This window comes from Miscanthus floridulus, chromosome 7 (genome assembly GCF_019320115.1).
Source record: "Miscanthus floridulus cultivar M001 chromosome 7, ASM1932011v1, whole genome shotgun sequence".
Classification (NCBI taxonomy): domain Eukaryota; kingdom Viridiplantae; phylum Streptophyta; class Magnoliopsida; order Poales; family Poaceae; genus Miscanthus; species Miscanthus floridulus.
In genome coordinates this window covers 133,834,596-133,858,131 of record NC_089586.1, presented here as the reverse complement: position 1 = coordinate 133,858,131, position 23,536 = coordinate 133,834,596, and the positions used below count along the sequence as shown (strand labels likewise).

General features: G+C 40.1%; 3 protein-coding genes across 3 annotated transcripts; all 3 read left to right on the top strand.

Moving 5' to 3' along the window:
* The first annotated feature begins 1,249 nt into the window (after nucleotides 1-1,249).
* On the top strand, nucleotides 1,250-2,308 carry LOC136466334 (uncharacterized). The gene is made up of 5 exons (XM_066464705.1): nucleotides 1,250-1,342; nucleotides 1,472-1,621; nucleotides 1,821-1,886; nucleotides 1,983-2,162; nucleotides 2,264-2,308. The coding sequence occupies exons 1-5, from the start codon at nucleotides 1,250-1,252 to the stop codon at nucleotides 2,306-2,308; spliced, it is 534 nt and encodes a 177-aa protein (XP_066320802.1).
* A 951-nt stretch (nucleotides 2,309-3,259) lies between these two features.
* LOC136466332 (protein FAR1-RELATED SEQUENCE 5-like) lies at nucleotides 3,260-4,240 on the top strand. Its single transcript, XM_066464704.1, has one exon. It carries the CDS (start codon nucleotides 3,260-3,262, stop codon nucleotides 4,238-4,240), a length of 981 nt encoding a protein of 326 aa, XP_066320801.1.
* A 13,074-nt stretch (nucleotides 4,241-17,314) lies between these two features.
* LOC136468075 (probable cytosolic oligopeptidase A) lies at nucleotides 17,315-22,346 on the top strand. Its single transcript, XM_066466936.1, has 17 exons — nucleotides 17,315-17,720; nucleotides 17,838-18,005; nucleotides 18,127-18,250; nucleotides 18,401-18,477; nucleotides 18,611-18,754; nucleotides 18,841-19,071; nucleotides 19,154-19,244; nucleotides 19,642-19,763; nucleotides 20,024-20,131; nucleotides 20,202-20,447; nucleotides 20,562-20,707; nucleotides 20,793-20,910; nucleotides 21,101-21,260; nucleotides 21,345-21,376; nucleotides 21,469-21,534; nucleotides 21,663-21,734; nucleotides 21,934-22,346. The coding sequence occupies exons 1-17, from the start codon at nucleotides 17,358-17,360 to the stop codon at nucleotides 22,012-22,014; spliced, it is 2,349 nt and encodes a 782-aa protein (XP_066323033.1). The 5' UTR covers nucleotides 17,315-17,357; the 3' UTR covers nucleotides 22,015-22,346.
* The last annotated feature ends 1,190 nt before the right edge of the window (nucleotides 22,347-23,536 follow it).

Below are 23,536 nucleotides of genomic sequence, written 5' to 3'. Positions count from 1 at the left end.
ATCTGCTCTCTGTTGTTTTTCTATAGCAGGCAACAAAACGGGTCCGCAAATGAACCCGCAAACCCAACCAAAGCAGCTACCGAGCCCGCCAAACCTTAACGGGTGCAAGATCCGATACCCGCTATATCAAATAATTACTCATTCGACCCACAAAGCAGCTATTCGGCCCAATAAAATAGTACATAGAAATTACAGCTCTGCCACTACACCCTCCAGCAAGAAAGAAACACCCCCGATCAATCTGGATCTAGAAGGGGAATTAGAGTGGAGAGAAGAGCGAAAATTAGAGAATAAATGCACAAGTAAAACATAAGAAGATGAACAAGGGCAAAGGATATGATCTGCCTAGGAAAAAGGTACTAACCAGCAAGATTATTCTATTTCTTGCCTTCATCTCCTTTTTCTCATTGCATCAGTTCACTGAAACACCTGAACCGTAACCATCTTGCTTCTGTCTTCTTTGTTGCTGTTGCTATAGCTCTATAGTTATCCAAAGTAAAGTACACTTGTTAAACCGATTTAGATTTCCAGTTATCTATCTCCAACAATTACAAATCATAACAGTGACCATAGAGCAAATCTAGTGGGATCCATGCCTACATGGTGGTTGATGACTACAAGAACAATGTGTTATGAACCTAGGCAACTTGTATAGGATTTAGGGGCAACTTGTATAGAATTCAGAGGCAACTTGTAAAGGATTTAGGGGCAACTTGTATAGAATTCAGAGACAACTTGTATAGGATTTAGGGGGAACTTGTATAGAATTCAGAGGCAACTAGTATAGGATTTAGAGGTAGCTTGTATAGGATTTTGGGGAAACTTGTAAAGAACTCAGAGGCAACTTGATCACAAATTGATCAGCTTGTGGAATTCCTTGCACATGACAGAATTGTCATAGAGGCAGACACCCTTCTTTTTTGCTTGTTTGTTTTGGTTCTAAGTTTAGATGACCACCACAAATGTCACTGCCCACTGGCTGACTGCAATGCAAAAGATCTTCTTACACCTAAAAATAACAGTTTGTTGCATGTTTATGCAGGTTCACAATGAAGGACTACATCAAATATGAGATGAAGACTTCTTAAGGGAAATGGGTATTGGATGTCATGACACTGGACTGGAACTTACACACTTATCAGAGATAACAGCTAACATACATTGTGAACAGGTTTGAAAAATTGATTTAGCTTATTATATGCAGAGTGCTTTGGCAGTGTTGCTTTCACTAATCGGTTTATCTTAATATATGCAGAGTGCTTTAGCAAGAGATTTAGAAGCCAATATTCAAAGTTACTACAATTTTGATTCAAACATTGTAAACCCCAATTATACTAATGAGGTAAATAAAAATTGCAGTTATTACATATTAAGAAAACTACAATTGCAATGATACAAACTTGTAATTTAGACTATTCCTAATTGCAACTACTGATATTTGAGTTTCTTTTTGTTTGTTTGTAATGAACAGGATAGTTCATCAGCACTACTGGACTACAACTGTTATGGACATGATAGTCTTCTTCATATGCAGGGTGCGTCCGAAAGAGAAGTGGAATTCAATCCTGAGAGCTACTACATGTTTCATACAAACATTGAAAATGCCAACAATACTCATGAGGTAAAAAGGAATTCAACTTATAACACATATTGTCAGTGTGACATATATAAGTTCATCAAACCCTATGCAAAAAATATAATAATAATAATGCAGCAGGCACTACAAGTTTGACTTACTTTGTCTTGCTTCAATGTGTTATTCCACTACTTTGTCTTCCTCTCTATCTCCTTGGCATTTGACTGACCTCATGCTGTAACAGCAGAGCTCAATACCACCAGTGAACTACAGCAGCTATGGACAAGAACAAGAAATGCAGAGACAAGAAGTGAGATTCCTAAAAATCGCATGTCACATTTTTTTAAAATGGGTACTAACAAAAGAACTAAGATTTTATTGTAATGGTGAACCCCAAAATTTGCAGGTGATCATGTCACCAGGAGGAACAAGTTATGTACTATCACAGGGCGGATCAAGCTATACAAGCCTTATGAACCAAGTCATAGCTCAGGCTAAATCTTCAAATCAGAATTATGAAGAATTTTTGTCATCTGAAATGACAGAAAGTTTCATGGACATACTCAATGAGCCATTTCCACTAGAGGTATTTACCTGTTCTCTACATATACAGCTAAATTACTTTGTTTGCTACAATACAAGATGAAATATCTAACAGTACACCTTTTTCCTTACCGGTGAAAACAGAACCGGATGTTCATCACTACCAATAGAATCTATGAGCCTCCATAAGATGATGCAGACGGCCTGTGAAATGAAGAATCAGAAGCAGTACCAGAGTTTGCGATGAAGAAAACATGGTACATGAGGAAAGACAAGATGAACAAAGCAGTGAAGGGGAGCAAGATACAGAGGGCAACATGACAAAAACAACATCTAGTAGCAAGTGAAGAACAAGATGAAGAAGAGCTCAGGGCAATTCAGATTGAAAGCCAAAGTATTATGGCAGCTGAGTGTTTGTCTCACGAACATGCTAGCAGGCATGTTCCTCAGCTAGGCATGAAATTCAAAACAACAGAAGATGCATACAGTTTCTACAATGACTACGCATTTATAGTCGGGTTTTCATTGGTCAAATGGCACACATACAAGTGCCAAGACAAGAAAGATCACAACTATCGCCAGGTAACAAGGGTCACATACAAGTGTAACTTATCTGGTAAGAGAAAGGAGGATGATAGCACTGATGTTTCAGGAGTACGAAGCACAAGAAACAACAAAAGGAAGATTTCTGTTTCAGGAGTCCAAAGCGCAAGAAAGAACAAAAAGAAGATTTCTGGTACACCACCAACACCTAATCCTGTGCCAAATAAAAGGAAAACAAGTACGCTTGTACCAACCGAGTGCCCCGCTGAACTTGTTGTCACACTACAGAATGGAGAATGGACAATAACCAGGTTGAATCTTGAGCATAATCATGCGTTTGCAAGCAAGGATCAGAAGAATAAACTGTTTTCATAGATTAGGATGACTGAAATGGAGAAGGAACTTATTGCAACATTCAACAAAGTGAACCTACCAGATAGAAAGATTATGGCAATCCTATCTTATATAAGAGGGGATGTCACTCCATACAACAAGAAACATATCAGCAACGAGAAGACAAAGATAAATAAGGCAACATCGGATAATGACATGCAGCAAGTGTATGACTGGTTCTCTAAGAAATAGGCTGAGGACCCAATGTTCTTCTACAAGTTTTCCATAGATGAAAACAACAAAGTGAAAAACATTTTCTGGTCCAATGGTACAAGCAGAAGGTACTATGAGGAATTTAGAGATTGCATCAGTTTTGATACAACCTACAACACAAACAAGTACTCCCTCAAGTTTGCACCAATTGTTGGTATTACAGGTCATGGGGATAATTGCTTGTTTGGCTGCGCTTTCATAATGGATGAAACTACAGAAACTTTTGAGTGGTTGTTTCAGACAATGCTGACTTGTATGGGAGGAAAGCACCCTAAAACTATAATCACTGACCAGGACCTAGCAATGAAGGCTGCTATCAGAAATGTTCTACCGGACACTATTCATTGGAACTGCTTCTTCCACATTATGAAGAAAGCTCAGGAGAAAGGTGGCAGGATATTTTCATTAGAAAGGAACAAGAAGCTACATGACGATCTCTTTGACATTCTTAGGAACTCATTGACCGAAACAGAGTTTGAGTACTTGTACAAGAAGTTGCCACAAACATATGATGTCGATGGCTTCAGATACCTTGATGACATGTGGTTTAATAGGGAAAATTTTGTTCCATGTTACTTCAAGAAGCATTTCTTCCCTTTCATCAACTCTATAGCAAGAAGTGAAGGCACAAATGCATTATTCAAACTGGATGTCACACCAAGGTATAGTATTATGAGATTTATGAATGAGTTCCAAAGAATTTCAGATACAACAGAAAAGAATCAAGCAGAACAGGACTTTGAAACCAGATCAATGCCTTGGTTGAGTATGGCATATGAGTTCGAAAGGCAGGCTACAAGGATGTACAACAGAAAGATATTCTTCAAGTTTCAAAAGGAGCTCATATTGGCAACAAAGTATGAGGCTCAAGAACTCCAGAAAAATCAAGTTTATGCAGTGTTAAAATCAGAGTACCATAGGCAGTTTGAGTTCAGAACAAGGAGATACATTGTGACAGTAGACTTGACATAGAAAAACTACAGATGTCTATGTTGCAAATTTGAAAAAGATGGTATAATATGCTGCCATATCATCAAGGTGCTCACAAACCTAAATATATCTTAGCTAGATGGCAGTTATTTCATTGAAAGATGGAGGGCTAAAGAGAGGAAACAGTTGACAAGGCAGAATACTATACCAAAAATAGAGATTAAGAAGAGCAGGCCATTGAGGCACAACATATTGTCAAACAAGTTGAGCAATATTGCTTCAGATCAGTGTTTTCCTAAACGCTAAACGGTAAACAGTCGGTCACCTACCGTTTAGCTATTATTCGGGCAAAACGTCCCATTAAACGGGCTAAACGGCCAATTAAACGGGGTAAACGGGTGATTAAACGGAAACGGCGCACCACCGTGTAGCGTTTACACGGTGTTTAAACGGGCTAAACGGCCATTTAGGCGAACAGTGCTTCAGATGGATCAAGAACAATGGAAACATTCAACTATGTTCTAGAAGAAGCCGAGCGAATGCAAAGAAAACTCAATGAACCAGCAGATGAAGTCAGACTGCAACAATCACAATCTGTTCAATAAAGTGGTACTAATGTTTTGCAAGATGCTAATGATGCAGTCAGACTACCTCAAACAGAATCAGCTCAAGAAAGTGATACAATGCTTTTGCAAGACCCTAATAATGCTCAGAAAAGAGGAAGGCCTAAGAAAGTGACCAGGCAAATAGGAATTGTTGAGGACATCAGAAGCAAAGCAAAAAGCAACTTTACCTATACACACTATCGTGAAGGAGGGCATAACATCAAGACATGCCAAAAAAGCATCTTCCTCCTGTGCCTAAAAAAACAAAGAAAAGGAAATCAGGTAACACAGAGAAACATAGGCAAAAAGTAAATGTTAGCACTACAACAACAGATGTCACTTCTTCATATGTATATTCATCTAATGTTGTTGATATTATCACGTAGGAGATGTTGACAACACCAATAAATAGTAGCAGTGCAAGTGCAGCAAGCAAACCAAAGAAGGGGAAAGTCAAGAATTGAGAAAACCAAAAACAAGAGATGGAATGCTAATAGCTGCAATTACAGTGGCCAAATAATTTATGTAATTTATTAGTAATAGAGCAATTGTAAATTCAGTACTATTATATCTTTAGACCTACAATGAAATGTATCTGTCTGAGGCTACTGGAAGATACTACTGGGCCGCAACTTCATAAAACATGGACTGCACGTGCTCATAACTAAAATTGCAGTGCCCTACACTTGCAATTTACATTACATCAAACTGCAATTACATAACTGAATATTTAAGTTGTTTGGTTTACATATGCAGTGGCCTACAGCTACTGCTACTGCTAAGAGAACTTGGTGCAGACATACATACCTGCCATATGCTTCATCCATGGTTTCAATTGGATTGCCATTTTTCTTTTTTGTTGCAAGCTGCAAAAAAATATATTAGCAAGCATGGCAGCATGGTTATAGTATAATATACTGCAAGGTACCACGGACACAAGTAGAATTGCATGATAAATGCAGTTCATAAGACTAAAAGCAAAGGGAAAATCAGATCCAACTGTAACGACAAAGGCAAATGGATAAACTTACTTCCTCATGGACTATCAATCTTCTGCATTCGGTCTACTAGTTCTCTTGCAGACTTGGAAAAATTCTTAAACCCCTAAAGAAAACAACCAAATTAAATAAAATACAAAAACAACCCAATCAAGAAAAGCATGGTTGCATACATAATCAATATGCAAGAAATGGTTGCACAGAATATACAGAACAGGAAAGACAACTAAATGATGAAATCATTCTAGATCAAGAAAAACATATAACAATTGTTGATGAGGCCATCGAACCTCCTGTGAACTATGCAGTAACAAATACTCTGGTATATTCAGACCAAGCATAGAATTTGTTGAAAAACACAGATGGAACAGCCCCCACATCTTGGCCTACCTCCACAAACCTTCATCTAACACAAACACAGATCACATAGGACAGAGCACAAAGGACAATTTCTTTCTATGGAAGGATAAGGATAAAAACTTGGTGTGGGCTGACACAAACACAACAAACATAAGACAAGGTGTGTTAGCACAAATCACAAAGGACAATTTCTTTCTATGGAAGGACAAGGATAAAAACTTGGTGAGGGTAAGCACAATCACAAATAACAAAGAAATCACAAGAAACATATAACAAGGCGACTCATATTGTCATCATATGATCAATTCAACAACTATCAATGAGTTAAAAAGCAAGTGCTACACAGACTAAATTTAAAAAATGCAAAACTCACCTATTGCCATGGTACTGAGGACAAAGGATCTCAATAAGATGCTGGTTGGACTTTAACTGACCGCGTACCCTCATGGTGCTTCTAGTATCCATGCATAAAAGTCATACTTCAACATCTTGGTCTGTAAGAACAAAATCAAACTCATAATAATATAACAAAGACCCAATTGAACTATCTATAAACAAGAAGACAAGAGGAACATGCACAACCCTCAAACTTCTCCTTGTCTTCCCTATAAAAGGTTAGTAGTACACAACAAAAAAAACACTTATAGAGAAAACCATAAAGCTAGAATAATGGGCACAAAAGAGTTAACATCAGCAATCCAACAGAATATTATCATCTTGTTTACTTTAGCCTCTTCAATGTATATTAAAATTTACAACCACTTTAGCATCAAATGCTCTCACCAAACTAGCTACTTCTTTACAAAGTGGCATGCACTCATAGCAAGAACCTACACCCTATATTGACCTAAACACAAGATCTAGAGACAAGCCTCAAATCAAGCTCCCTGATTCAAATTGCCAGAGACCTGAGAAAGAAAAAAATAGAAACAAACAATCAGATTCAAAAACGTGAAGTTATAATAAACAAAGTGACGTTGGAACTAATATTACCTCCTTCACTTTGCATGTACCATCATATGCACTATTGTATTCATTGAAAACCATGTCGTTAACAAGTTTGATGCGAAGTTGACTAATATCATCTTCGGTGTACTTCTCCAACATATTCAGATGGACTTCAAAATGCTCTAGATTCTTTATAGCATACACACCACTATCATTGATTATGCTGAAAAAGGAAAAACAAAAAGGGAAAAACAGGAAACAATGGGACTATAAGCACAAACAAAATCCACATGATCTATATAAATCAAAGGACTATATTTCAATCACATACTTATCAGATTGCTGGGGTACAGTTCCAAAGAAGACATGGAATGCATGTAAGCCATAGTCGATATTAACAACTTGTTTCCAGACGGTGGCCAAGTTTTCTAGCTACAAATCAGGCAAAAAGAAAATGACTACACCATACAAAATAATATTTGTTTCGATGAAGGATATAGTAAACTACTGTAGCACTGAAAATAATGGGAAAACTGCCACTGCAATACTGAAAATAGACAAATGGTGCATATACAAATACAAACTGACACTTACAAATTCACCTTTCACAGCTTTGTGGAAAGCTGAGTCTACTCCAAAGCACACTGTGCATGAATCCAAGATTAAACACCATCTCAGGCTAAAATACAGTACAACAACATACCACCAATCATGGAAGAGTATTGGAAAATAGAGCTGACAAAATAACAAACATTGTGATTATTAGTAACATCACATAGTAGGACTAGAACACAACATTTATGCTAGTACTCTTTTTCAAACAATAGAGAAGATATGTTACGCACATAGTCGCTGGATGTTAAAGGCCTGGCACGATGAGCACCCTTAAAGCATCTCACAGCAGTCTCAAATAGCTCCTTCTCCTTCTCATCATCACGACCATGATTTCCAATAAGATAATCCTACAATAACAAATTGACCGATATTATTTCCATATAGCGCAAACATATAGTCTACAAAGAATACATCAACGACTACTAACCCCAACTTTAGAGAAGAAGTAATGCTTTCTAGAATCCCTGGGGTGTTTTCTAAGGAACAGCAGCTTGCAAAATGCGTTCACTACAAAATGTTTGACCTTTTCGCCAGGCCGAAGAGAAGATGAAAGTGCACTCAACAAGACAACAACAAACCCATAATCCACCACTTTTAGACTGCAAACACAAAAACAAAACAATTCACAGTGAATTGGTACAAGTATTAACAAATGGTGCTGCACAAGGCTAAGAATGGGAAAATTGTGTAAATTTCAAACTTACTTCAAGTGTTCGCTGCTTTCTCCCATCTTCAAAACAGCTTCATACACATCAGATTCAAGTTTGGACACACTAATCTTGGATTGAGGGATGATAAAAGGGCTGATCTTGTACATGCTGGGCTTCGCAAGCCATCTAGGACGATGAATAGCAACCTTTGAACTCGAAGACTGCCAAATAGCTTCACTGGACGACTCAGAGTTCAATACAAATCCATTGCTGCCAACAGACTTTGCAGACAAGCAAGGCCCACCAACCACAGACTTTTCATGATGGGATGGAAGACGTGATTGAATAGGTGTCTGCAAAACATACAACAAGGAACACATAAAATTGTTCGAAAAATGGAAAAACTAATAGTGTTAGAGCAAGGATCTAATAATTTCAATATATCCTAAAACTGCATCACAAAAAATCACACAAACACAATATGATACACTTACAAAGAAAAAAGAAGGGGGCATTTACTCCAAATATATATACAACACTAGTACTGGTTCGCAAGAGTATGAACATTACTACAACTACTTATACAAGCTATTACATGATCCAAAAGCAGCCCCAACTGCTACCATGTAGCATTGTACTAACTACTTCCCCTTCTATTACCATGTCTCTAAAAAAGATAAAGCAAAAGGAAGCAGGCACCATCACATTATCTCCCACCACAAACTTTCCAGAATGATAAGATTAGGTACGCCTATTTACAATTTTTATAGGATCTCCATAAGGACTGACTGCAGCAAGAGGAACAGGTTGACTTGGATCTTCTTCGATCTCAGAATATTCAGTTAAAGGTAAAGACTCCATACGGATAACATCCTAAAACAACAATAAATACAGAAATAAGACCAGAGAGATCAAAAGTTACATCACAATACAAAATCGATATAATGCAATAGGGAGGATTACATTTTCAACATTCCCATTTATCTTAGTCCCAGCATTTCCAGTGCCAATGGTCTCCTCATTGCTCACATTACCACCTCTAGGAGACGTCGGCTTATCAACAAAAACCCATTCTTTAGATGCAGACCTAGATTTCAAGTTCAAGTTGCTTTTGGTTTCAACCTATGAAAAAATGAAACTAAATCAGGTGGGAAAACATTCCTTGTACATCAAAAACTACTTGGCATCTACAGAAACAAAACAACATACATTTCCAGGGACACCTCCATGGGAGATATTAGCACCAACTTTCTGACCTGAAGTAGAAACTCTACTCAACTGCAGCAACAAAGAATAAATAAAATTTCATATACATAATATATAATGACTTAGCATGGGAAGAATAAACAAGATGGAAGAGGACATGTACCATAGACAACGCTCTATCAAGAGGACAAGATGTATCACAAGTTGTACCAATAGGGCGCCTCAAGTTAGGATCTGCAACATAATTTCCTAAGTCATCTAGTTCTTCAAACATTCTGAACGAAGGTACACTCTATGAAAGAATGGAGTCTTCGTCTTCAGACAAGGTTCCTTGACAGGTGCTTTTCCAGCAAAAAAAATATAAGACAATAAAGAAGGCTGAAACTTAAATGAAATAAAAAAAAGTCATATTGCACAATTCAAATACTACAATTGCAGAATTACAAAGGTGCAATTTACTGATAAAGAGAATGCAACATAAAAAATAGGGACTAACCATTAAGATCTTGAGCAGAAACTGCATTTTCATCCAAGTCAGCTCTAGAACCAGCTTGAGCATTCTCCACTCCACAAGGACCAAGACCACTCAGAGAACCAATAGCATTCCTTAGACTCGGTGCTTCTCCTGTTTGTCCTACATAGAGACCATGCTCAAACATGAGCCCAATTCATATATCTTAGATTTCGTAAAGCATTTTTTTTCATCAGCGGGACAAACCTGGGGCCCTCTCAACTGTACCAACCAAGGAGATAGCAGCGGCCGCATAAGTTGTCTCGCCTTCATGAATAGTAGGAACCAAGGGGGAAGCAGTATATGCAATAGTTGCTTCGCCTTCCTAAACAATAGAGAACAGAATGAAACAAGTCTATTCAGTAGGGTATTTCATTTACTACATCAATACCTAGTAGTGTATATTACTAACAGCAAAAATATGCTGGAACCTATGCCTATCTGATCATGGAATAGCAGAACAGCTACAAAAGCATATAAAACAAGAACCAAATAATGCAAAACTCACTTTTAGATGGAGCTTTTGACGTTTAGTTGCAACATTAGTAGTTAACACTTGGTCTTCCTCAATAACTACAGTATTATCCTTGTTACATCCATTTCCAGTTTGATCCGGCATAGTTGCCTAAAAAGACAAAAGTGACCCAACAATTTAGAAAATACACAACTGAAGACAAATAAAATGATAAATAGGAACATTCACCTCAGCATTATGATCTTTTATGTGACTCAGAGGGGACTTGCCAAGACGTTGAGAGAGTCGAGTCCTAGATGCTACACTATTGGCGCTCGAATATTGTGATGCACATATTTTCCTCTTCCTTTTACTTATAGCTGAACCTGAAAATAATCATAAGATTATGAACACACATACAAACAAATCAACTAAATGCAGAAATAAATATTACACAACATTCCATGTACCTTCAGCTGATGAGTCTTTGGAAGGAATAATTTCAGTTGACTGAGAAGCACGACAATTCTCACCACCAGATCCATCGTATAATCCATCAGATTCAATTTCAGTCACAGAGCATTCTTCTTCATTTGTTTCAGTATGAGCAGCAACTGTAGGATGCACATCTTCAATAATGGTATTATTTGCAGCAGTAGCAGCACCATCCACTTCTTTCACAGCTGTTTTACTTGTATCAACAGCCATTCCCGCATCAAAGACATCATCTTGCACAACAAAATGTCCTGGAGAAGGCAGTGGGGCTTCATATTCAGCACGGACAACATCATCATCACCATTATGATGTGCTGGAGAAGGAAGAGGAGCTTCATATTCAGCAGGGATACCATCAACAACTCCATCATCACCATCATCATGTCTTGGAGGGGGCACTCTAGCAGCAGAACCCTTAGCCTCATCAGAAGCATCACCACCATGATTAATTACATGAGTCTTATGCATGTACATAAACATCTTAGCAACAAGTATGCCCAGGCTCCTAAAGCCTAGTCTTGTATGGTGGTTTTCAAAAATATTGCACATGTTATCCATGTCCTGTAATGCCAAGTTAATAGTAACATATGAATCATGTAAATTTTATTATACAAGAGTAATGAAATGATCAAATCAAAGGATTGCACAAAGACACATACATTTGTCCTGATGAAATCACAACGTCTATCCAAAGTTCTCCTAAAAAGAGCACAAGCCTCTTTCGTAGATACTCTTCAGCATAGCATGTGTCATCGATGGATTTCACCTACATAAAATCAACTCAACTAGTGATCTCAAAAAACCCTTACAGCTAATACAACTCTAGATGTGCATTAGAAGTCAACAAAAACCCAATAACAGAATGTTAACAAGGCATGGGCAGCCACACAAACTTCATAGAGAACTAGGGGCTATTAGATTACCATCCAACGCCCCTAGGATTCATCATGCATGTATGATTTTTAGAATAAAACTTAGAGGAAGATATTTTCTATTTCAACACAGCTTTCTTTAGTAGGGTGTTCAGACCATTTATTTGGCTAAGAGAAGTAAAGGAGAGCTTTTATTTGGATAGGACAAGTAGATGTAGAAAGTTTTGAGATATCACACAGCAGATAAATTACTTCTAAAACTTAATAAATACTGACATAGGACAAAATGAAACACTACCTGCAACTACTACAAAGATATAAAAAAAGGAAAAAGTTACAGAAAGATTTGTTCTTCTATGACTACAGAACATTATCAATCCATCAAGATAATTGGCTAAAACATGCTTCTTCAATGTATTACCAAATTTCACTAAATAGATAGCCACTGGTTCTAAAAACTAAACAGGCAGCCTCTGAAATTAATCACAGTCAGACCAACAACATCGCTACAGAAATCACAATCTTGAGCTATGAACTTAATACAAGAATGACACTTGCACAGATTTAACATGCATATTGCACATGCTTATAACTAAAATTGCAATGGTCGTAACTTGTAATTTATATTATTGGTGACTGCAATAAATGCCTTTGATCAAGTAAGCAACCTAAGATCAACACTCAAGATTTTTGGTAGATTTTTTTTATACTAGACAATACAACACCAATGTATATTGGACAAGCAAAACCACAATAAATAGATGAAAAGTTGTGTTAGCAGAATTAGAAGAGAATTTTTTCTAAGAAAGCACAAGGTCAACATTTTGCTGACAGTAAGAATCAGAAGAGCCTTAGGGCACTAAGACTAAGAAACATTTATACAACTCCAGAAAGATCTAAACTCATGCAGCAAGGATACATGATACATTAATAAAGCTCATGGATACACAACATCACAACTACACATATGAATTTTCAGGTTCACTACTCACCGGGCGCTTTCCATAAATGTCACCAGACACACGATCATATGAAGCAAAGGTCTTGATCATCGAGCCCTTCCAACAATGGATTCTTGGCAGATCTAGGGGCAGCTGATTACGTACTCCAAAGTTGATATAATCAAGATAATAACCCTACATATGATTTCAAAGGTATCACTAAAACATGCTGCATAACCAAAAAACGGACAACTGAATAAAGGAAAAAAATACAAATATAGGCACACTTACAGCTAGAAAGTATCTGCAACCACCAATTGTACTCCGATGCTTCTTTCTGTAGTTTGTAATGGAAGAAAACATCCAATCATAGATGAACTTTGACCAATTCCATTCTTTCACCTTAGATACATCAATCAATGCACCTAGATACTGCGGGCTCGGATAAGTACTAGAATTAGCACAAAGAAATGTAGACAAGGCTACAACCATGAAGTATCGAAGCACGTCATCATCAGATAACGTGCCTCCTACCAACTTGTCCCCAAATGTCTTGATCGTGGGCAAAGAGGGCTCTTTGATTGCTGAAAGGAAGTTGCTCTTCGTAGACTCAGTATAATTCTCCTTAATATCTTCATCATCATTTGGAAGCCCTAAAAAGAGATGGACTGATAATGGATCCAATGGAATCACTTTCCCTCCAACTACTCTGTCACTACAACTCACATCTACTTGATTTGTTATCCATTGCACAAAGCCTCTGGGTGCTGAGCAACCATCGTACTCTAGTAAAATTCCAAAGCCATGATGCCTGATAATTTTCTTTTTGCGCTCATCCAACTTTGCTATTATCTTTTCTCTAAAGTATTTACTATTAAACCTACTTCCTGGTCTCTCTGATGTACCTGTAGCGCCACTCATTTCCCTTTACCTCTACCTCTAACTGTTCTGATACTCTGTAAAACAATACAACAAAAAAGAAAATCTGGTTAGGATACTAGAATCACTAAACATGGTGACAAATTTAGCAAAAAACTTGATTAGTTGGCTATGTTTTTTGAACAAAACCTATTCTCTGAAATATCATGCTCATCATGCATCCGCTCAATCGTAATGCTACTGAATTTATCTTTCCAGTCTGGACACCTGAACCCCTTGCTTTCCCTTTCTTCTCAACAAACTTAGCAAACTGAGAATACATAATAGAAACAAAAATATCAGGTACAGTTCAAATGCAAATAGCACTATACAAGAACAAAAGTGCATGATGAGATCAAGCATTCAAGAATAGAAAAGAAAAATAGGCAAGGACCAATACCACCAGTATCACTCAATCATCTACAGTATAATAATCATGCAGTATATACAGGAACAATAAACTAGCATGGACCATAAACTACTACTACTACTACAGGAGTAATACAAAACTAAAACAGCCACAACACAATATATCAGATATTAACAGACAAAGGTTTCAGAACATACTCCACAAACGGCTTTTTGAACATGCTTCAAAGTTTTCAGCATTTCACTAGTATTAATATTATCATCTTCAGGATTTGGATCCTAAAAAGGCAACAAGATATATCAAATATCAAATTATTATAATACACAAGTGCACACACAAAAACAAAGTCAAAATGAACTTAGTACATCGCCATCATTGAAAGGATCAGAGGTTTCCTCTTCTGAGTTGTTAGGAAGATCATCCTCACTCTCACCATTTATAGACTCACCATCAGAAAGAAACTCATCATCATCCATGGCTACATAACAAAAAAATGGTTAATGATCTCATTGCTAGCTGCAGTAAAAAACCAATCGAATTAAAATTTAGTAAAGCTCTCTACAGATGAGGGGTCAGGGCCTAGCATGTCAAGTGCATAAGAAGCTAAAATTACTAGTACAAGGACTTCTATATAAAGAAGGAAATTATTAGAACAGGAGCATGATTTTGACCAGAACACCTAGATGCTTGACATGCTGCTTGTGGACAGTATTGCTCACCCTATAGAATTTTCATATATTGTGCAAAGGAAATTCAGTCCTGAAATGCGAAATGCATAGCACTCTCATGGTTTCTTATTAATATGCAGATAGTACAATAGTATAGTACAACACATAATTCAGTTATCAAAATTACATAACAAAGGAATACAAAATCAGTTTTAGGACCACTGACATTCTACATGATTAGATCTAACAAAGAAACAAATCAATGTCAAACAAACAAACCGGTGGTCAAAATCCCTGATTGATCTATCAACTCCTAAAATAAAGTCGTTGAGCCGATTAGTACAATCTGATTCCAATCTAGCAGGAAAAGGGGCAAATGGGCGACAGAGTTGCAACAACCCTGCCCAATGCCCATACTCCACAAAGAATGAAACAAATTGTGTCTTAATAAGACACAGCCATGTAATCCTTCCACGATCAGGTGCCACATGTGTATCACCTATGTTAAGAGGGTGCACAACGACTGACTGAAATACCAGGAGCCCATAAAACTCCAAAACATGCAGTAAGTTGTGGGAGCTTAAACAAATTTCTAAAATAAACCATGCATGTGAGCTCAAACTTATAAAAACAGATCCCAATATATGCAGTACTTGCCAAAGTCAGGAGACGGTAAAAACTGGATGAGCTCCATGCAATTACTAAAAAATGTTATTGTAACAAATCAATATTGCTCCATCCAATTGTGCAACCTCAAACACCATGTGGTCCATTGCAATTTTGTCAGCTATGTTATCTTAGAAGAGGCCTACTGCATGCAAGAACCAATCACATGAAGAACACAAACACATGCAGACACAAACACAAAAGCTTCTTAAAGAAACAAAATATGACCACAAAAGTAATAAGAGCTGACAGTGGATATGTCCAACAGGGAACTGAAAAGCACAACAGTGAAAATTAGCAATCACATATCAAAGCTAAACTCTGCATAGCCACAGAATAACAACAAAAACAGAGCTTGTGCATTTGCACCACTTAATGAAAAAACCACACCAATATCAAAGCTGTGACAGTAGACCATAAACTCAAAGAATGTACTAGTGACTACAAATAATAAGCATCAAGGCTAGACAAGCGATAAGAGCAGCAACATGTAGCGACAAATATGTTCCACCGCGAGTGAAAATGATGCATCAACACAAGACCTAACCAAAACAAAGTACTACAATAGATTGCACAGGGTAGTTTAGCACTATTGATGGATCAGGTCCACAAGATTTCCCTTTACATCTTGTCACCCACCAAATACCCATTTCCAAGCAAGGGAAAGGAATGCTGAAGTACCATTTCCTCGTCAGGAGCTCTGACCACATAATCAATCAATCATCACAAAATCTAGACTGCCCAAACGCATGTCAATAGCTCACCGCCTCAGAATCAACACAAATTTTAAAACCCTGACATAGGCTGAAATCATAACCTACCAGAACCTACAATTGCTCAAGAGAACAGACACAACCATGTGCACGGTAGCCCACATAACACAGCAAGACAGACCAAGCTCTGCTTTAGATCTACAAGCTTGGCAGAACAATAGAAGCCCTAAATTTTCAAAAAACTGACATAAGGCAATGGCCATCCATTGTTCAATTGGATACATGGTACACAGAATCTAACCGAGAAACACAGAAAACAAATCCACGCCACCTGCTAACAATCCAAACAAAAACCCATCCAACTCCAAATATACGCTGCAAAATCAAAGGGGATGCGCACCAACCACCGTAGCACTCACCACAAACGCCAGCGAGCTACCAACAGAGAGGCACAATGACACCACCAATCCACACCAACGGTGCGATGAACCCTCTGAATCCACACACCACCAAACCCTAACATGAGCCCATCGAATCAAAATCACCAGGTCCACACCACCAAATCGCAACCAAAATGGGTCAAAATAAAGGGAAGAGAGAGCCGTACTACCTGCTGACCTCCGCCGCGACGCACCCTCCGAATCAAAAAGCGAGGAAGAAGACCGAGCAGACCTACGCCGTCGTCGTCGCCGTCGCCTTCGGCGTCGCCGAGGAGGGAGAGAAAGGGAGAGGAAGCGAAATGGACAGGAGTGGACCGAGTGGAGCGGAGACTTCTCGGCAGGCGCGACGATCCAAAATTGAACAGTAAAGTGGGTCCCACATGTCAGCGACGGAGCGGGTGGAAAACAGACCGCACAAGCGCGCAGAGGCTCCGTTCGGTGTTAGCGGGTGCAGTGGATCACGCCCGGACCCAATAGGAACCAAACACAGCACAGGAACCCAATGGAAACCATCCCAGCGCACGGATCGCAAACTCCATCCAACGAAGGAGGCATCGCCTGAAACAGATACAAAATTCAGGCGACTGCGCTATAGGAAAAGTGACAAGATATATATTGATCGATATATAGATTTTTTTAGCAGGGATCGATATAGATTTTGGACAGAGGATATTTTGCTTCCCGTGGCGGCCCATCGGTTGGGGTTGGGACTTGGGAAGCCCAAGGAAGATGGCCCACGCGCGGGCGCGGCCGCGCCCACGTCAGCGCATCCGAGTCCTCGTCGCCGCCGCCATGCTTCTCCTTTCCTCCGCCCTCTTCACCACCGCACGCTTCCCACTCGCCGTCTCCGCCCGCCTCACAAACCCTACCACCACCACCCGCCTCCTCCTCTTCGCCGGCCTCCCTTCCTCCTCCCCACTCCGCGCCTTCTGCCCCAGGGCGCGGCCCTTGCCCGCCACCTGCGCCGCCTTCTCCTCCACCATGGCCGCCGCCGACAACCCCCTCCTCGTCGCCGACTTTGACTTCCCGCCCTTCGACCGCGTCGAGCCCAGCCACGTCCGCCCCGGCATCGGCGAACTGCTCACGCGACTCGTAAGCCATGCCTTCCTCCATCCCGACCTTCACCACTGGCTCTCCGTCTCTCCCTCTCATCTGTCTGAGATTGGATGGATGGATCCCGAGGTTCTGACGGGGGCTGCTTGATCGCAGGAGGGCGAGCTCGAGGAGCTCGAGAAGGGCGTCGAGCCCACGTGGGGGAAGCTTGTCGAGCCTCTCGAGCGCATCACCGACAGGCTCGAGGTCATCTGGGGCATGGTCGATCACCTCAAGGCTGTTAAGGACTCCGCCGATCTCCGCGCCGCCGTAGAGGAAGTGCAGGTCCACTTGAGTTATCCCTTTTTGCTGTTCGTTTCTCCTCGGTCCTAGCTTCTTACAGTGCGGTGTAGCAAAGCAGCTCACATGGATTACCGCCTGATCGAATTTCTGCCTCGTCTCACAGCCCGACAAAGTCAAGTTCCAACTAAGGCTGGGGCAGAGCAAGCCTATCTATGAAGCTTTCAAGGCCATCAGGAACTCTTCCGATTGGGACAGTCTCAGTGATGCTCGCAAGCGTATAGTTGAAGGTCGCCACCTCTGCATGTCACACTGAAACCTCTGTCTAGTAGCCATGATAAAATATAACTGATGTCCACTTCCAGTGACCCCATGGGAGAGAACTGAGTGTGGTTCTCCTTTACTAGTAGAGTAATAGTTTTTCTTCTTTCCATATGCAGCTCAAATAAAGGAATCTGTTCTCAGTGGAGTTGCACTTGAGGATGAACAAAGGGAGAAATTTAACCAAATCGAACAAGTAAGCCCAGATTTTGTCACTGTTGTGCCACTTGAATGATCATCCAAATAATCGCTTCCGGTTCGCTTGGTTCTTCTAATCTTTACTGGTGTATGTCACTACATGAATTAATGGACTGCTAATTTCATTTCAGGAGCTTGAAAAACTGACACAAAAATTTAGCGAAAATGTGCTGGACGCCACAAAGAAATTTGAGAAATTAATTACTGATAAGAAAGAAATTGAGGGGTTACCTGCTACAGCCCTTGGTTTAGCAGCACAGACTGCTGTGTCAAAGGTATTGCACCGCTACAAAATCTCAGTAGCTGCTTCCTCCATTACTAATCCTATATGCTGATGAGTGATGACAAGCAATATTGTTAGGGCCACGAAAATGCTACAGCTGAAAATGGACCTTGGGTTATCACGTTGGATGCACCAAGCTATATCCCTGTTATGCAACATGCTCAGAACAGAGCGCTCCGGGAAGAAGTTTATCGTGCTTATCTTACCCGCGCCTCTAGCGGTGAACTTGATAACACCAATATTATCTCCCAAATTCTAAAGTTAAGGCTAGAGAAGGCTAAACTTCTTGGCTACAAGAACTATGCTGAGGTGCTTCTGCTCTTACTTTTTCCTTGACATTAAAACAAGCACGCAATAGTTGTGTTTTAATTAATTGATGATACTTGTGAAGGTAAGCATGGCTCAGAAAATGGCAACTGTTGAGCGAGTAGAAGAGCTTCTCGAGAAGCTGCGTGCTGCTTCCTGGGGTCATGCTGTCAAAGGTACAACCAACTAAATTACTATTCTTCTTCCTATAGGTTTTTTCTTCTGCACAGTGGCAAGGCTGTTTGCTTCCATGCATTTCTTCTTCTGCGTCATTTGCATTATGTAATTTGTATTGAGTTGTTCTCCTCGATGCTATTTTCAACAGATTAAATATACCAAGTTTGTATTCGGGATTCTAGAGATATGCCTATTATTCTATCACCATCTGAATTTTGTATTACTTGTGTTGTATTTGCGTTTGAGCCGTGCACCAAACTTTAGGTTTTCTTTAACCTCTGAGATACCCTAACATGAATATTTCTTATCAGCAATCATTTTCTCTTGTGTAGGGAAAGTAGGCAGAACTTCTTGTTTTTCCCCGCACATATATTAACTGCTGATTTGTGTATTCAGATATGGAAGATCTAAAAATCTTTGCGAAAGATTTTGGTTCTCCTGAAGCTAATGATTTGACTCACTGGGACCTTACCTTCTGGAGTGAACGACTGAGAGAGTCTAAATATGATATCAATGAGGTTTGTTTTCTGTTTTGCTTCATTTAAGTATCTCAATAGTTTTAGCCGCAAGCTGCTAAGTTTCTTTTATTGTTCTCAGTGGTTTGCCCCTTTTCTTTATTGATGTTCCACTGTATTCCATTTTGTCTTAGGTCCTCAGGGGCATATGTATTTCAAATACTTTGATACTCATACACTGAAGTGCCACTAAATGTTCTCTCATTGAAAGAAACACATGGTAACGACTGACCAATGAGCTTATTTGAACATTGCCATTGCAGGAAGAGCTGCGCCCTTATTTTGCACTACCCAAGGTTATGGATGGCCTCTTCACTCTGGCACATAAGCTTTTTGGAGTTACTGTTGAACCTGCAGATGGGCTGGCTCCTGTAAGTACTGGTTCACTTTTCTTCACATGATACAAATTCTGCAATTGTTGACAAGTGACTACCTTTTCAGGTCTGGCACAGTGATGTCAAATTTTATTGTGTCAAAGACTCTTCCAATAGCCCTGTTGCTTACTTTTACTTCGATCCTTATTCAAGACCATCTGAAAAGCGCGGAGGGGCTTGGATGAATGTGGTCTTTTCTCGAAGTCGCGTGCTAGCTCGCAATGGTTTGGCTGCTAGGCTTCCTGTTGCCCATATGGTGTGCAATCAGACTCCACCAGTTGGTGAGAAGCCCAGTCTTATGACCTTCCGCGAGGTAAGTAATACATCTGTGACATGTGAATAAGGATATCTGGAGAAAGCAGTAGCTCTCTCCTTATTATGGTAGTATAAATAAAGACGTGTAAATTGTGTTGCATGTTGCCTGTAGGTTGAAACTGTGTTCCATGAATTTGGTCACGCCCTTCAGCATATGCTTACTAAACAAGATGAAGGCTTTGTTGCTGGTATTCGTGGAGTTGAATGGGATGCTGTAGAGTTACCCTCCCAATTCATGGAGAACTGGTGTTATCACAAGTATGGTTGGTCCATACCAGTTGGTTTTTAGCTTGAATCTCTCATTTTTTTTTATTATAACTTATCTCTTGCGTGTCTGTAACAGGAATACTCTTTTGAGCATTGCAAAGCATTATGAAACCGGTGAAACTCTTCCAGAGGAAATTTATGCGAAGCTTGTAGCTGCAAAGAATTTCCGTGCTGGCACCTTCAGCCTGCGCCAGGTCCGTAAGCTTGTTTCATCATATTCAACTTGTTACTCTAGTAACTTTTACTGGTATGGTTACATTACAAAATATGCATCATAATATTTGTCTTGTTATTAATTGGTTTTCTCCTTTGCTTTTTCTGCTTATACATTTATATAAGGAGTAATCCATGCCATTCCAACTTCTATTTCTTTTACTTCTGCAGATACGATTTGCCAGTGTAGATATGGAACTTCATACAACTTATGATCCCAATGGCTCACTGTCCATATATGATGTTGACCGAAGAGTTGCAGAACGAACACAAGTTCTTGCTCCTCTGCCGGAGGACAGATTCCTGTGCAGCTTTAGCCATATTTTTGCAGGTTTGCACCGCTCGGTATATATCATATAAATTCTGTCAAGTTCATGACAGAATGACCTCTCATTTCATTTATGGGCAATTGCAGGTGGCTATGCTGCTGGATACTACAGTTACAAGGTAGGTTGTTTTGCTTTGAATGCCCTTCTGTCCTGACTTTATATTCGTTGAGGGTATGGTAACGCTAATATCATGGCATGTCCTTGATTCAGTGGGCTGAAGTACTGTCAGCTGATGCATTCTCAGCTTTTGAAGACGCTGGTTTGGATAATGAGAAGGTATGCTTTTCACCGAAAATAAGATTAGGATTGTTTCTATGTACAACGAAGGAGGGTCAACATTTCTTTTGACCCATTTGCCAATGGCATCAATGTAAATTATAATACTTCGAATTCCTGTTTTGTAGGCAATTGAGGAAACTGGCAGACGGTTCAGAGATACTGTTCTTGCGCTTGGAGGTGGAAAGTCTCCGCTTGAGGTAATGGCTTCTTGTAATCTCTTGGGCTGCTTTCATAGCATTGTTTTGCATCGAGGCATTCTTATTATACGGTTGCTAAAATAGAATTGTGAACTGTATTTTAAAGTGTGAGTGTAGTGGCCATATGATTTGGGATACAAATTTGTTTTGGGTTCTTTGAGTTGCTGGGAGCCAAACTAATGCTCGCCACTGGCTGCAGGTGTTTGTTTCATTCCGAGGACGGGAGCCTTCACCTGAACCACTTCTTAGGCACAACGGCTTGCTTCCTGTTGCTGCGTAGTGCTCACCAGCATTCAAAGATTTCTCTGGGGCGTCGACCGAAAAGATTGCCGTGCCAATTAGGCTGTTATTTATGCTTAAACAGGGACCGTTTGTAGTGGTTACAAGTATATAATGGCAGTATTGACTAGCACCACATCCACAAACAAGGCCGGCCAATCGCAGTATTTCTAGAAAAAAAGAATAGTTGTTTGGGCACATTGCTTTGCTTTGATGAAGATAGACATTCTCGGTGGTAACATTTACTGCAAGCTAGACGTGTGCCTCTAAGTTGTAACGTTATCTAATAAACGAATATTAAAGTTTGAAAACCTATTTATGGATCGTCATCTATAGGTTTCTATCTTTCAAAGATGTGAAGTAAATCGAACATTAAGGATAACTAAACTGTGTACCTTAGTGCAGTTATGTAACCATAGATGCAATGCAAATCTCAAACCGACAGGTTTCCCGTAGCTAAGGCTGGACGAAAAACTCGAAGCTCGGCTCGGCTCGGCTTGTTATGATAACGAGCTGAGCTAAGATTTTAGCTCGTTAGCTATAATGAGCCAACTCGAGCCCGCTCGTGAACTAAACGAGCAAGCTTTCAGGAAAAAAAATATCATTTAAGGTTGTTGATGCATGAATACTATAGTATTTTATTATACTTGTATATATTAGCACATATTAAATTTTTTATTCGATTTAAGGTTGTTAGATGTATTTCTTTTGTATTATTATTATTCTCAAACTTTAGATAAATGCAAATATTATATTTTGTGTATTTTTTTTATATCTGGCTCGCGAGCTTAACGAGCCCGCTCGAGCTTTTAACGAGCCGAGCCGAGCTGGCTTTCTGGCTCGTTAGGATAACGAGCCGAGCCGAGCTAGCTCGTTATCTTAACGAGCCAGAACGAGCCGAGCCGAAACTAGCCGAGCCGGCTCGTTATCCAGCGTTACCCGTAACATAGTTCTTACGTTCATGTAACGTGTAGCAAAAGTACTCATATATGTACCCATATCATTTCCAAACATTTAAACTAGTTATCAAACAAAAGAACATTTAAACTCAACACACACAAAAAAATTGCTCATATATGTACTCATCTTTTACTAGATGAAAGCTGCACCAGACTCTCGCACCTGATTCGGCCACGTAGCCTGCTTTTTTCTCAGCCGTCGGATTTTGATCGAGCGTGCATAAACGGCCACACAAGTTGGCGTCTCCAGATCCTTCGTCTCGAGCCCATGATTCGCATGCGACTCCTCGTTGCCGTCGCCGGGCCACCGCGCCTCCCTCTGGCCTTTACTGACCAGGCGACCTCTGCGAGCCCCACGCCCGCGCCGGCGTGGCCGCAGCCACCGTGCCCGCGCCCCCCACCCGCTCCGGGGTGGCCGGAGCCACCACGCCTGCACCCCCTCTCGCGCCGGGGTCGCCTAGACCGCCGCTCCCGCACCCCGCCCGTGCCGGGGTCGCAGGACCGCTTAGTCGTACTTCGCGCTTCTCCGCGCGAGCAACTCCTTCCCCCTGTGACCCCTCCTCG